The sequence below is a fragment of the Callithrix jacchus genome, chromosome 7 (assembly GCF_049354715.1).
Source record: "Callithrix jacchus isolate 240 chromosome 7, calJac240_pri, whole genome shotgun sequence".
In the NCBI taxonomy this organism is placed as follows: Eukaryota; Metazoa; Chordata; class Mammalia; order Primates; family Cebidae; genus Callithrix; species Callithrix jacchus.
This window is the reverse complement of record NC_133508.1, coordinates 149666048-149681229: the sequence shown is the minus strand read 5'-3', so window position 1 is coordinate 149681229 and position 15182 is coordinate 149666048. Positions and strand designations below refer to the sequence as shown.

The window sequence follows — 15182 nt, the reverse complement described above, 5'->3', positions numbered from 1 at the left end:
TGTCCACCCCCTCCAAGCTCCAGATCTGTACCACCCCCTGCCCAGTTCTGGAGCACACATGCACATGCACGGCATCACAATTAAGTCAGCCTTGTCAATGTCCCTGAAACAAAGTCCTTGCACGGTTACACTCTTATCCCCCACTGGATTCCTTCTCATCCCCACCACCATGCACACACTTGCCCCGTTCCCTGAAAGCGCCTCTGTGTTCCTGGTCAGAGAGGACACTGAGGAGCAGTGTGTGCCTGTATACAGCTTGGGGCAATACTAATTTGACAAGGGGACCGTGACAACCACTTCTCTTTTCCTTGTATCTTGGTCAGGTCCTGGGGAGAAAGAGCAGGATTCTACGCCTGGCTTCAGGCCACAGCTGTGCAGTCCTTGGCTTCCACTCACAGAACCTATTCACCGATATACTCCTCTGGGCATGTCCCTCAAGATGACTGGCCCTTTCCAGGGACATACCAGAAACACTGCCAAAACCCAGCTCCCGTGAGCTCTACAACCCTGCCCTCGCTGGTTCCCAACTGGCCTCCACACACCGTGACCTGGCTCTGGGTTGTCTGCCTTGCCCCTCTTTAAGTCTTCTCCACTCTGAATGTGATGACCCCGTTTCCTTCAACTGGCCAGGGACGGGTGGCTCAGCAGCCCATCTGAGGCTGTCTGGGGCTGTTGGTTTACAGGGGAAGCTGTCCTCATCCAAAGGAAGAATGAAGTTTTGTTTTCCTGTGACTCCTTTTCTCCCGGCCAGCCTCACCCCAGGCTTCCACTTGAGCCCCACCTGCCTCACATCCTCCTCCTGGCTGGAGGCTGTGACCTGCAGCTGCATGGAAATGCTGCTCAGGGTCTGAAGGACAGAGGAACAAGTGCAGGATCTGTCTGTGAGCTCCTGTCATTTCATCCTGTTTACTGTTTTCCCGATGTCTAGCCCAGTCCTGCCCAATTAGGTCCCACCCACTTTACCTTCCAAGGTGAGGGGCTGAGTGTGCCAAGCTTGGGTTCTTTTCATGCCACTCGGTCTCTGCATATGCTGTTTCCCGAGGAATCCAGTTCCACCACTGCCAGAACTTATTTTGTAAGTTACTTCTGTGCCTATTTTCCCCTCTACAATGCTGCACCTCCAGGGTGGCAAATACTCATTACTCATTTCTCTACCTCTAGTACTGAGCACAAGTTCCCATGTGACCTCCACTCCTCAAACTGAGCCCTGTGCTGAGCCCACCTCCTGCTTCAGAGAAGACAAGCAGTCAAGGCCCCTTAGCTGCTTTCTAAGGCCTATTTTTCACTCTTGTCCTCAGCCCATTCTCCAGAAGGAGAGCTGTGGCCAGTCACTTCCTTTTTTTTTTTTTTTTTGAGACGGAGTTTCGCTCGTTACCCAGGCTGGAGTGCAATGGCGCAATCTCGGTTCACCGCAACCTCCGCCTCCTGAGTTCAAGCAATTCTCCTGCCTCAGCCTCCTGAGTAGCTGGGATTACAGGCACACACCACCATGCCCAGCTAATTTTTTGTATTTTTAGTAGAGACAAGGTTTCACGACGTTGACCAGGATGGTCTCGATCTCTTAACCTTGTGATTCACCCGCCTCGGCCTCCGGCCAGTCACTTTCAAGAGAGCAGGAAAACTCTAACCCCAGCACCCACTCCAAGCCCTTTGTCCCTGGCTGGTGCTCTGGCTTCTCCACCGTAGCTTCCCAGGCCAATTCTATTTTAATGCAAGCTGTCTGGTGAGCCTTCAGTTCTCACCCCTCCCACTCAGCTCCCTGTCTCCATTGTCATGCTCTTATTGGCTACCCAGAACTCAGGCCCTTCAGATGATCACAGCCACTTCCCACACCTACTCAATCCCAAGTGGGTCCCAATGTCCACTCCAGAGGAAGTCACCTTTGCCCCATCCTTCAGAGTTTTTCCCTTGCTTCCTCGATCCCTTTCCACTCATCTTCCTGGCCCAGTTCATCTCCTTGTCCTCTGGCAACAACATCTGGTCCCAGACTTACCCTACCCTAGGAGTTTTTCTAACTTGCCATGCTGGTGGTCCCACTGGGGACACTGGGTCTGCTAGATTCTCTCCTGCCATCATTGTGATTACGAAGGGAGGGTCAGAGCAGGGCAATGGGGAAGGAAGTTGAGAGCTGAGTGTTCAGCGCCTTCCCTGCCTCCAGCTTCTACTGTTGGCCACACTCCAGGCATTGTGTTCCTACCAGGGATTGAGCTGCCAGTAAGGCAGCAGGAGTACAGTCGTTTGTGTAGAAGAGGTAGGAAAGTGGGGGGCGACGGATGGGTGGATAGGCATTAAAAAAGAAGCAACAGAGGTTCTTCCAAATGGAGTAACCTCAGCACCTGAGATCCCTGAGCAGAGGTGCCAAAGCTAGAGTCATCACCTAGATCACCTCCATGTCCTAGCCCAGGGCCTCCATTTGCACTCCCACACCATACAACTGGCCATAGTGAGCAATGGGCCAGACTGACTTAAGCAGGTGTTAAAATCCCTGCTCTGAAGTTCCAAGCATCTGTTAATTCATTTCCCCCAAAATAAAATCCATATCCCAGATAGGCTTTATGCCAGTGATTTCAAGAGTCCAAATAACCCTTGACTGAGCTTCTGACTAGGCTTCAGGACCCTACTGGGAGTATAACGATCAAATATCTTCTTTAACCTTCTCCATGTACATGTATCCCCTCTCCAAGGAAGACAGGTAGGTCCCAGTGCCTAGTCTCACTATTCCAAGTCCTGCTTTCCAAACTGAGAAGGCTGCATGCTTAGAGTTCCCTTGATCCTGGTGTCCGCTTCAAATTCCCCAACCTGTGCCACTGGAGACATTAGTGATGCTAAGGGCAACGGAAGTGTGGCCTGTGCTCTTCTTCTCACCCACAAGAGGTCTGAGGATGGGATCCTGGTGGGAGTGCTGGCAGCTAACGGATGGGGGTGGATTAAGGAAGAGTCCCCTCCAAGCCTTCTCAATACAATATGGTAGATCACTAGGATGGAAGAGAGGAGCTGCTGTCTCATGCTGTTCATGAAGAGTAGAGAGGAAAATTGGGAGGATACCAGCATTCTGCCTGCCCAGTAGGAGCCAGGTCCTCTAAGAGTCCAAGAAGAACAGAATCAGGTCAGGTGAAACAGAGAAATACAGGGTGAGAAAATGACATTTTCCAGTCTTCTTTAACATCTTTGGGGGTCAAATAATGATGGTTCCCTTCTTAATGGAACATTTGTCTGGGAGTCATGAGGCTTAGCTGTCATCTTCATTAGAGAAAGGGGGGAAATGAAGTGAGAAATGAAGAAAGGACCATCAGAATTCACAGAAAATGACCCTGAAAACTGTTATTTTCATCCTACTTAATTCAACCTGCTAGTTAACTTCTAGACCTTTTCAAGGTCAGCCATGACACGGCCCCAATGTATTCTTCCAATGTCCTCCTTCCACATTTCCCAACACCAAATGGAACTAGGTAACTTCTTGTTCATTTCTGTTTTCTGCACTTGCCTTTTCCTGAAATATGCCTATTCTTCCCTACTCTCACCTGTTGAAAATCCCACCCTTTCTTAAAGGCCTACTTCAAACTCCCCTCTCTGGGGAGGTTCAACCCAGAACAGAAAGCATCTGTCCCGCCTCATACTACTTTCCTTCTTTGTGACCTTCTCTTTACCTATATACCATTTCTCTCCTGCAACTATGCCCACTTACACTCCTATCTGAGTCAGGTTTACTTTTATAGTAGATTCCACCCATTTTGCATACTCAGTTTTCCTTCTCAATGGGTCATCCCATTAGCACAGGAACACCCACTATTTCACCCACCTTAATAGGGCAATCCATGCTTGAGGTCTCCACTGTTTTTCCCCATTTTTCCTTGTATCTACTCCAGACACTGTCCCCAACCATTCCACTGACAGTCCATCAGGGTCCTCAGCACCCTCCAAGTTTTCCTCTGCTGATTCCTCTCCATCTCTCAACCTCTTGATACAATTCCTCAGGGACCTCTTTTCTATCTACACTCAACCCTAGTGATTCTACATAGCTTCATGTTTTAAAATATTAAAGGTCGTCTCCAGACTGCTTCTGTTGAATTCGACTCATATCCAACTCATATGCCTACTATAAATCTCTGGAATGCCACACACTTCTTGCACATAGCAGGTTCAGAATGGAACTCCTGCCCATCCTCATTCTCCTTCCAACCTACTCCCGTCACAATCTTCACTTGATTATTGGCCCAAATCTTGGATTCTTCCTTGTCTTCTATTATACTCTTATGTGTCAGTAAATGCTGCTGGCTCCACTTGCAAAATACACCTGTAGCCACTCCACTGCTACCACTACGGTCCAGATCACCGTTCCTCACGACTCCATCTTCTATCTGGTATCATGCTTCATGTTTGCCCCCATATGGGCTATTCTCAGCTCAACAGAGCACTGCTAATGGCATATTATGGTTGAGGGGGGTCTGATCACATTATATCCTTGACTGAAATCCTTTTCGTGGACTCAACACAGAGTAAATGCTGTGGGAAATTTCCCCTTACCCATCACATTGCCTCTCTTTTACTACTGTTCTCCTCCTTGCTCATTCTGCTCCACCCATACTGAGCTCCTTGCTAGTTTTCAACAGACCAGGCACATGTCCACCTCATGGCATGGGCACACACCCTTTCCCCGAGGAATGAAAGTCCTTTCCCCCAGGCAGCTGCATGGGCTGCTCACTTCAAACACTTACTCAAATACCAACTTAAATGAGATATAAACCTTTAACCCACTACCACCACATTCCCTCTGCCCGGCACTCTTGCCCCTTTCCACCACTTAACTCTTTTTCGAAGCACTCATTACACAACAGTTGTCTTTTACCGTTTTCTAAAGATAAAAACTCCACGAGGAGAGGGATCTGAGTCGGGCTGCTAGTCTTCACCGTCGTGTCCCCAGCAAGCAGATCAGCACTTGCCATGCAGCAGAAGTGCAATGAATACTTGTTGGTAGGCCCATAAGGATCATGTCCTGTTCTGATTTGCATGCCCTACAACATTTAGCACACAAATCTGAACATGGTTAAGCTTTAAAAAAATTCATTGAAAACAGCTCAAAATAAGAGTCACACCACTGTTTAAAATGGGAAGGTTTATTAAGGTTTTTCCTCAAGACGAACAGCCAATCTCTTGCTTCTTAAGAGAAGCAATTAGTGGGAAATGTATGTCACACCTTGGGTCCAGAACCACAGGAGGCCACTTCTCAACGAGCCCAAAGAACTTACATCGCCCAATTACCATTTAAAGCTCATTAATGTCTATAAAACAGAATCCATGTTGCCTTCCCAGAAAACAGAACTATGAACCCATCAGAGCCTCCAGCTGTTCTCAACAAGAATATTTAAGCAAGACAGGGCAAAAAATGGACTGCACAGTCAACAAACCCAGATGAAATTGCAGTAAAATCCACGATCAAAGTAATGTCTAAATGACATTTTCAAGAATAACTTACAGTTTTTACATTTTGGGGAACATAAATACTAAAAGCTAGGTGGTCAGACTGCCTCAAAGCTCACATTCATTTCCCTCTTGGCAAGATGAGCTCTTTCCAGACCCCGGACAAGAATCCAAACCACTCTGCCCTTTCAAGCCTGGAGCTGATTCAAGAGGGGATATTTTAACACATATTTAGCACCTTAAATAAGTACAAAACCCAAATTTTTAAAAAGGTTATTTTACAAATTATTTTCCTCCTCCAAATACCTGACAATTTCTTCACACTTTGGTTTCAACAGACATACAACTTATAAGTGTATATTTTATGTTTTCTAACATTCTGCTGTGATTGTTTACAAAGGAAAATATCAAGGTATTCCTTATTTCTCTTTCTGTCCCTCAGTCCCTAAGACAAAACTGAGCCACATAAACTGACATACATGCATATTTATGAGGATAACGTGGCAAAATATTTTAAACTGGCCATGTCCAGGAAATGTAGAATGTCTTATTACTATTCTTCAATGGAAAAAAATGTTCCAAGCCTGTTTTAATAAAGTTGGTAATAAAGGTCAGTGTTTTTTCTGAGTATTAACTTCTCCAAGCACATTATAAACTCAAAGAAGTAGATTGTTTCAGTGAGGAGTAAATGGTGGCCATTTATGATGGCACATTAAGGTGCCAAACATGGATTAGTTCAAAGTTGTAGGGAGAAGAAAGTAACACACCAACATCCGTATTTCACCAAAAGTTCTTAAGAGAATTACCCGTGTAGCCACAGTCCAGAAAACTACAGTGTTATTCATACCTTTGATGAACTGTAGTATCTTCCCTGCCCCATTAGATTGTAAACTCTTGAGAGAGCATCTCTATGCCTCTTTGTGAACCATGCAGCGTTTATGGATTAGGACTTAAATAGCTACTTCAATGCTTATCAAAGTATTAACCAGGCCAGGCGCGGTGGCTCACGCCTGTAATCCCAACACTTTGGGAGGCCGAGGTGGATGAATCATGAGGTCAGGAGTTCCAGACCAGCCTCTACTAAAAATACAAAAAATTAGCTGGGCGTGGTGGCAGATGCCTGTAATCCCAACTACTCGGAAGGCTAAGGCAGGAGAATCATTTGAACCTGGGAGGCAGTAAGCTAAGATTGCTCCATTGAACTCCAGCCTCAGCAACTGGGGAGAGACTCCCTCTCAAAAAAAAAAAAAAATTTAATCTATGTTGAAGCTCCCCCTGGTGGAGGGTAAGATCACAGCTGGATTTTTTACTGTTAATTTCTAAAAGCAGACTGTTGGGGGATGCCACCAAGCCACTGAAGCAAACTATGAACTATGGCATCAAGCCTCCTTAAATTCTATGTCACTCATATAACCAAAGTCATTATATTTTAAACAGCCACACATACTTAAATGAAATCGGTTTCTAGACATTTGTCATTTGACATTCGTACAATATCCTAGAAACTCTTTTATTTTTTATTTTTCAGCTATAAAAATACATTTATTTTCAGGTACCTTTCCTTTTGGAACCAAGACTAAGGAGTTCACCTCAGGACAATATAAAATCACACGTAACTCACTCTCTAACAGGATACCTTTTCATCTTGTTCAGCAACCATAGGTTTCTTGCACATCTGACTTCAGCTGGGCCTGCTCTGCATACCTCTGTGTGCTAGAAAGTTCCGCCTTTAGCCGAAGTTAAGATGGACTGTTAAGATGTGACAAAGGAATCTGTAACTGTCATCTTTCTCTACCACATTCTAAAATAGAAGACACTGAGTTTATGCTTGTAGTCAAGCAGAGTGAGACTTGGAATTAGTCTTATTAAATGACTTCTATTTAATCTGGCCAATAACTATATAATAGATGGGACAAGATAGTATTTAGAAAGTTTTACTGGTTGATGAGAAGTCTGTCTATGATTTTAAGTTCAAAGAAAGGTTTGAGGGGTGTTTTAAAGGAGAATGACTTAAGAGGACCTTAAAATAAAAGCTGCCACCCTGACCTGACAACTGGCCCTAATGCTTCATTAAAATGTACTATAGTTTTAATGGGATTGTGTACAATCCCAGACACATGTAGAACTGGATCAGTAGAAGGATAGTGTTAGATAACTACGTTTATTAGAAACTAAAAATCATAATAATAATTTTCAGTTTTTCAAAATAATACTTTAACGTTTTCCCAGGTTGGTCAGAGCTTAACATTGAAAACCTGATTTTTAAATTTCAGTTCAGTAAATGACAGGCTGACCACATGCCTGGAAAATCTCAGCAAGGCATGAACACTTCTTCATACCTAGTTGCAAAGAGACAGTATCCAGAGATCCCTGAGCAATGACTTAAGACTTTCTAGGACTGGTCTCCACCTTAATATCTGGGCACAAGGCACAGGGTTTCCTAAGCTTGCTTCTTTCCTTTTCCAGAACTTAACTGGCTAACAGGCTTTTGTTCTATCTCTCTTTACAGAGATCACGTAAGTCATATCACCCTGGGTCCATGTCTTACTTAAGCCCTATCTTTCATAAAGAGGAAAATAATTGGGAAGGAAAAGAAAAGCACCACTATATAGGAAGCTAAAATTTTAACTCCAGCACTCTCTCCCACATTACTACTACCATACTATTTCATAAATAGTTGAAGCAAAAGTAACACATTCCTTTAATGTGTTTCAATTTTCTCTCATTTATCTCAAATTCTTCAGTCTATTATAAAGCAAGTTTCAAATTTTTCACATGACACTTCATCGGTGGACTCACACATAACAAGTTAACAATGGCAAAAGGATTCCCTCGATGAAATTTCAAGCTGTGGAAGATCTGAAATAGTAAAAGTTAAACCCTGATACAGTATTAAACTTATCTTTTTACATATAAAAATAATATACAGTGGGATTTTTATTCAATAAGATACAATCTTTAAGATCAAGAGAGAATATACAAAACTATTCTATGTTGTCTGATGCATTTTACTGTATAGCAGGAATAAATGTATCTAGAAGAGAAAGTGCGAGGTCTGTTCCTAGAGAAATCACCAGTTACTTAGTGTAAAGCCAGTGTTCTGCAGGTACTCGGCAGAAAGGAGCTGCTGTCGCCTTTAAAACAATGTGGTCATTATAAAATAAAGGACTTAAATCTATAAACAACAACAAAAACACACAAACCAAATGAAAATGTACTAAAATTTAATCATCCATAAAAGCTGTAATTTAATCTGACAGTAAAACACAAGAAGCAATATTAGAGTTGGTTTAGTATATTATATATTTTAGCTTTGAAAGCCATAGAAATCCGTTATCCCAGTTTTTTTTCCTATAAAAGACCCATTTTTTCCAAAGCATTATGCACAAACAATTTTAATTAGAATATAATGACAGATGATATTCCATAATTTTTTAAATATAAAATGAAGTCAATGACTCAAAAAAGTTATCTGCTGCAATGAGTCTGAGGGGACATTTCATATTATCATTACAGATATAAAGTAGAATGGTTCAACTTTTTAGTGCTTGATAGGGAGGCTCATGATAAAAAGGTCAATATGAAATCATTGATTATAGTAGCAATATCTAACATTTGAAATGCATCCATGCTCTTTTGTATAATCATATTAGAGTCAAGTATATTTTCACATCTGTTATAACTGCTATTGCAAAGGAGAAATACTATTGTCTTATTTTCCAAGAGATATACACAGAGCAATTTTTTTCTCCAGGGAACTTGTGCAAACCAATATAAGATCTAAATTCTTCACATAATATATAAAACAGGAGAAGCCTCTTCAGATTTATTTTTTGAAGTCTGGAATGCTGGCACTTTCCAATTAGGCAACAGTTCTTCATTCCTGTAATCTAAAACATTGGATACAGATAGACACACACGTATGGTTAATCTCTTGATGTCAGAAGACGGTACTACACAAGCAGGTATCCAACAAAGCAAAAAAAATACTAAGTTTAGCTGATCATAACTTGAGAACTAAATTATGCTTAACAGCTACAGTAACAGTGCTATTTTAAATTCCCTTTCAAAATGTTTTAAAAAATCAAAACTAGAAGACTGAGTTCACAAGAGAGGAGTCTAACTGATCAACTTTAGTTATCCTCAGTTATATTTAGTTATACTCAATTATATTTAGTGTTTCCCATTACATCTGACAATCCTGTCTGTACAGAGGAAAACAATGCTATTTTTATTCTATCTCATTACCATCTTATTTTTACTTTCCTTTTTTTACTAAAGAAAAGAACACCTGCCTCCATAAACTTTTCCATAAGACATTCTTTATTGAAGCATTTTATGATTATACATTAGAATTACCATTCCTAATACAGGTTTTAAGGCAAGAGATGATACAGAGAGAGCTAATCCCCATATTCAAGGACAGAAGAATCAAAGTTAGTCTTATTGTCAACAGAGAAGAATCAGGTTAAAGGAAGAATCCTGATAATGATTTTCTCTGATGCCTTTAAAACTAGGACATATAAAAAAGAGATTAACATGATTCAATTCAATTCTGCCTAAAGGCTATGGACTAGATAAGCTGCCCTCAGGGTTCATATACTCTTACTAAAAAGGTTTATAGTTTCTATTTAAATCTACCCTGTATTTCAGTACTTTTACAAGTATAGGAACAACATGGCACTTCCAGTCTATAATCACAGTAAAATGTACTGCAAAGCAGTCTGATTGCTAAGTCACCTATTATTTGGTATTATCAAACATCCACAGAGATCTTGGATGAATTATTAAGTAAACTTTATTACACACCAGAGTCTAAGAATGTATGCAAGCAGGATAAAAGTCTTACTTCAGATTTAGGTCAAGATTTATCTTCTCTAAGGGAAAACTCACAAGGCACTGTCACATTGTTGGGTATACATAAATGAATTTTAAAAACTGTAATAGGCCAGGTGTTAGCACCTTTCCTTTAAGCATAAGCTAAAAGAATATTTTGTGAGAACTAAAAATTAAACTAGGGCCAGCCATAATGAGCTGTTAATGAGCCAGTCAACTATAAAAGAGTTAAATAACATGGTATTTAAGAACTGGAACTGGAGCCTTCATTTTCTCTATCTTTGCACCCTTGACTAAATGAACACATACACCAGTAATCTTAATAATCACTTTCAGGGAACTGATGATTTAAAGTTATTGAAATCAAGGCCATGCACGGTGGCTCATGCCTGTAACCCCAGCACTTGGGAGGCCCAGGTGGGTGGATCGGATCACCCTGAGGTCAGGAGTTTGAGACCAGCCTGGTCAATGTGGTGAAACCTCATCCCTACTAAAAATACAAAAATTAGCCAGGCATGGTGGTGTGCATCTGAAGTCCCAGCTACTTGGGAGGCTGAGGCAGGAGAATCGCTTGAACCCAGCGAGGCAGAGGTTGCAGTGAGCAAAGATTGCACAACTGCACTCCAGCCTGGGTGACAGGGCGAGACTCCATCTAAAAAAAAAAAAAAAGTTATTAAGATTTCATTAAAAGCCTAAAGCAAACATTTAGCCAGATGCTGTCTTTCCTAAATCTGACTACCAGAGATAATCCCCATGTCCCTTTCTCCTTTTTGTGTATTTTCCTCTACGTAACTTCATTTAAAAAGGGAGCTACAATGACTCAGGTATTTCCCTTAAGAGAGAGATTCATATCTCTCAGGAAGCACATATTAGTTAATCTGGAGGTCTTAAGGGATAATCTACTAAATGAACCCAAGAGATTTACGAGAGTTAGTATAACCAACTCTCCAGTGGGACCAGTTTACGCTGACTAGAGACCAAGTTCAGTAAGAATGATGCAATTAGCATCAAATTACATAATAAATCCACTCCATGACAATACTCTTTTATGGTATTATTTATAGAACTGATGAAGTAGAAATGTTCAGGGGATTTAAATACATAATTAAAGAAAAACAGTCCCCATAGACTTGACAGTCAGCTTACATGCTGTCATAAATTTCTTTTCAATGGGGCCACCTAGTGGAAATTAAAATAGTAACTAGTAGAAAAGTCAACTAATACTTAGAAGCCTAAATAGAAACCTTTATTTGAAAGAAGTTGATCCATACCAGAAAGGAAAATGACTATCAAAATTACACTAATATACCACCACACATTCCCCGAATGGGTCAAGTTAAAAAGACTGACAACACCAATTCTGGGGAGGATGTGGAACTCAAAAGCCACTGGAGAGTGTGTAAACTGGTACAACCACTTTGAAGAACTTTTTCGCTGTAATTACTAAAGCTGTCCATACGTATAGCATATGATCTGGCTTTCCACTGCTAGATATATACCCAACAGAAATGCATGCACATGTGCACAAAGTCATACAGGGATGTGCACAGAATTATTCATACTCACTTCCCTAAAGAAAGAACTTAAATGAACACCAATAGCAGAATACATAAACATACTGCCAGTACTCTCACGCAATAAAAATGAACTACTGCTACATTTAATATAAATAATTTCCAAAAACATATTTTTGAGTTCAAGAAGCCAGGCACAGAAAAATACACCATATTTCTGTTTATGTAAAGTTCAAAAAAAGGCAAAACTAATCCATGGAGTTAGAAATCAGGGCAGAGTTTTAATGTAACTTGGGGATGAGTGACTCCTGTTGTTATCCACGGGTATGTTCACTTTGGGGTAATTCACCAAATGTACACTTATGTCTTTGTGTTTCAGAGCAACTACTGGTTCACTTCAATTCAGCATGAATTTGGGAGTCGTCTAGGAAAGTGTTCTATTCATTCAACCACTATTTTTTAATACCCAACTCTGTATCAGGCACTGGGGACACAGTGGCAAGAAAAACAGGCACGGTCCTTGCTGTCAGAAAGCTTAGCTCAAGGGGAGAGGTCAAGTTATCCAACAGTTAACCTACAAGTTATAAATCACATTTACAAGTTACAGAAACTTAGAAATATCATAATAGATGAAATGGGAAGTGGTTAAAGTCTGGAAAAACCCAAAATAAGAGGGTGAGAAAGGTACTTGTTCTGCTTTTAGCATCTTACCTGGCTCAGAGCTGCTGCTGACTATGGGCTTAGAGCAGCAGACATGATTTCTTTTTAGGCTTCTTCTTTTCCACTGGTGTTTTTCTATTTATCTGTCTGACCAGGTCATAAAAGATCTAAAAACAAGAAAAAAAGTACTTAACCAACTTTTAAGACTTTTTTCCACAAAACAGTTCTGGTAAGAATTACTCTGTTCTTAGATCTGCATTCTGCTTTTTTCTTTTAAAGTCAGGTTTCTTAGAAGGCTCTGCTTTCAGTCACGGTAAAGCCGGACTTACCTATTTATAATGAAGGAAACGCCCTTACTCCTAGGTATTAAATATCAAATCAAGAATAAGAACTGGTGGTGAAAAACGGTAAAAACTTCAAACCTACAGAAAAGTTGCAAAAATAGTACCAACAACTTTGGCATATTCTTCCCAGATTCACCAATTAGTAACATTTTGCCACTTTTACTTACACACACACACACACACACACACACACACACAATTTTCTGAATCATCTGAGAGTAGATCTTAACTATCAAGTCCTTTAATAAGTATTTCCTAAGAAAAAATATATTCGCTTATATAAACATATTACAGTTACTACACTTAAGACATTTAAGGATTGACACATTATTTTGCATAACTACAGAGCAAATTCCAATTTTGTCAATTGCCCCAATAATGTACTTCCCCCGTCCAAGGACAGGATCCATCCAGGATTACACACTGCATTTTATTTCCTCTCACTTTAGTTTTTTAAAATTTGAAACAGTTCTTTGGCCTTTGTCTTTCAGGACATTGTCATTTCTGAAAAATAAAGTCTAGTAATTTCCCTCAATTTGGGTTTATCTGATGTTTTCTCATGATTGGATTCAGGTTATACATTTTTGTCTAAAATAGGACAAAAGAGATACCGTCTCCCTTTCAAGGTATCACATGCAGAGACACATGATTTTTGTTTGCTTTTTTAAAAAAATGTTAATTTTGGTTAAAGTAAAAAGTAGAAAAAGTCTGCTAATCCTTGATTTGAAATGACAAATATTTGTGGTTTTTAGTTTGTTTGTTTTATTTTGAGACACAGTCTTGTTCTGTCACCCAGGCTGAAGTGCAGTGTTGCAATCTCGGCTCACCGCAACCTCCACTTCCCAGGCTCATGCAATACTCCCACCTCAGCCCCCAAATACCTGGGAACTACAGGTGTGCACCACCACACTCAGCTAATTTTTGTATTTTTCATAGAGACAGGGTTTCTCAATGTTGCCCAGGCTGGTCTCAAACATCTAAGGTCAAGTGATCTGCCTGCCTCGGCCTCCCAAAGTGCTAGGATTATAGGTGTGAACCACTGCGCCTAAATGTTTGTTAATAAATCTTATGGATTCATTTTTGGATGAAAAGTGAAAATTATCAAAGACAAAAATACAATGCCACTTATTTCATAAAAGCAGGTAATTTTAATTCAGATGCCAAATATTAAAACAAGAAACAGACAAGCTTTGCTATGAAATACAACACTTACTAATGATCTGGAATTAAAGACAAATATCACAGAAGTCCCTTCCTGTTACCAATCTGTAATAAATAGTTCTTTGCAGAAGTATATTAAAAAATGGACGACTTTAAGGAGCATTACCGGGATGACCAGTAAGATGTGAATACATAACAAACACAGACCGTGTCCTCAATTTTTATGATTCTAATACTTGTGCTGTGGTTGTGGAAGACAATGTCTTTGATCTGAGGATACATACACTTCAAAATATTTAGGAGTAAAGAAGTGTGATTTCTGTAAACAAGCGGCAAAATTTTAGTAATGGGTGAATCTGATGAAGGGTAAACAAATTCTTTTTATTGTTCTTATAACTTTTGAGTAAATTTTAGCAGTAAAATATTTTAAAATTATCAATCTACATTTAAGATAGATGATAAACAATTATATTTCTTTAAAATGATAATTACCTGTTTACTTTTTTAAATGTTCCAGATTACAAGACTAAACTAAACTATTAAAAAGGAAAAAAAAAAAGCCTGAGTGATTTATCCAAAGCTACAAAAGTAAAAGTGAATCATTTAAATTCTTTTCTTTCTGCTCCATTCTTCCCACTCCCATCCTCTTCAAATCATTTAACCCTCTGTTAGCTCATTTCTAAAGAAAGTCTGAAAACAGAATTTACAAACAAAATTGTAGTTTTACAACTCTGAAGTCCAAGTTGTTTCAAAACTCTGAAAACTTCAAGAACTCAGTGTGCTTAAGCCACAAATGGGCTTTCATTGGCTCCCTACACTCAGTGCATAAGCTATAATATATATTAAAAAAAAAAAAAACTAAAACAGTAAGTTCATCAAAATTACATGTAGTTTCTATTTCAGTTTCTTCATACTAGCCAGTTTCTGGTTCCTGGTACTATACAGAAAGGTAACTAATTTTTGTTGCATTATTCTAAATTATTTCTTTGGAAAACATTGCCTACCTCACAGCAGCAGATGGTTCAGTGATGAGGGCAAGTTCGAACTATAATATTTGGTTAGAAATGCTGAAAGGCCCCAGCCTAGGTTCTTCCTCATCTCTCTGAACTATAGAAAAATCTAAAGGGAACACAGAATAGAGTTTCTCAATCCCTCTCCCGTTCCTAAATTGGGATCTCTTGATTCCAATTACTATTCCAGCCTCAGCAAAGAACAATTAATTCTTGATTAAGACTACTGTGATTTTGGT

The 15182-nt window shown here is 40.0% G+C and overlaps 1 protein-coding gene across 4 annotated transcripts in view; it reads right to left on the bottom strand.

Moving 5' to 3' along the window:
* Positions 1 to 5098: 5098 nt before the first annotated feature.
* Positions 5099 to 15182, bottom strand: part of RAP1A (RAP1A, member of RAS oncogene family) — a 92180-nt gene continuing 82096 nt past the window's right edge. For all 4 annotated transcript variants that reach the window (XM_002751223.6, XM_035252458.3, XM_078332743.1 and 1 more), the window contains 2 exons: positions 12480 to 12595; positions 5099 to 9308 (listed from right to left, as the gene is read on the bottom strand). In XM_002751223.6, the coding sequence (XP_002751269.1) occupies positions 12509 to 12595 (87 nt within the window). In that variant the 3' untranslated portion in view covers positions 5099 to 9308; positions 12480 to 12508. The remainder of the gene's footprint in view (positions 9309 to 12479; positions 12596 to 15182) is intronic.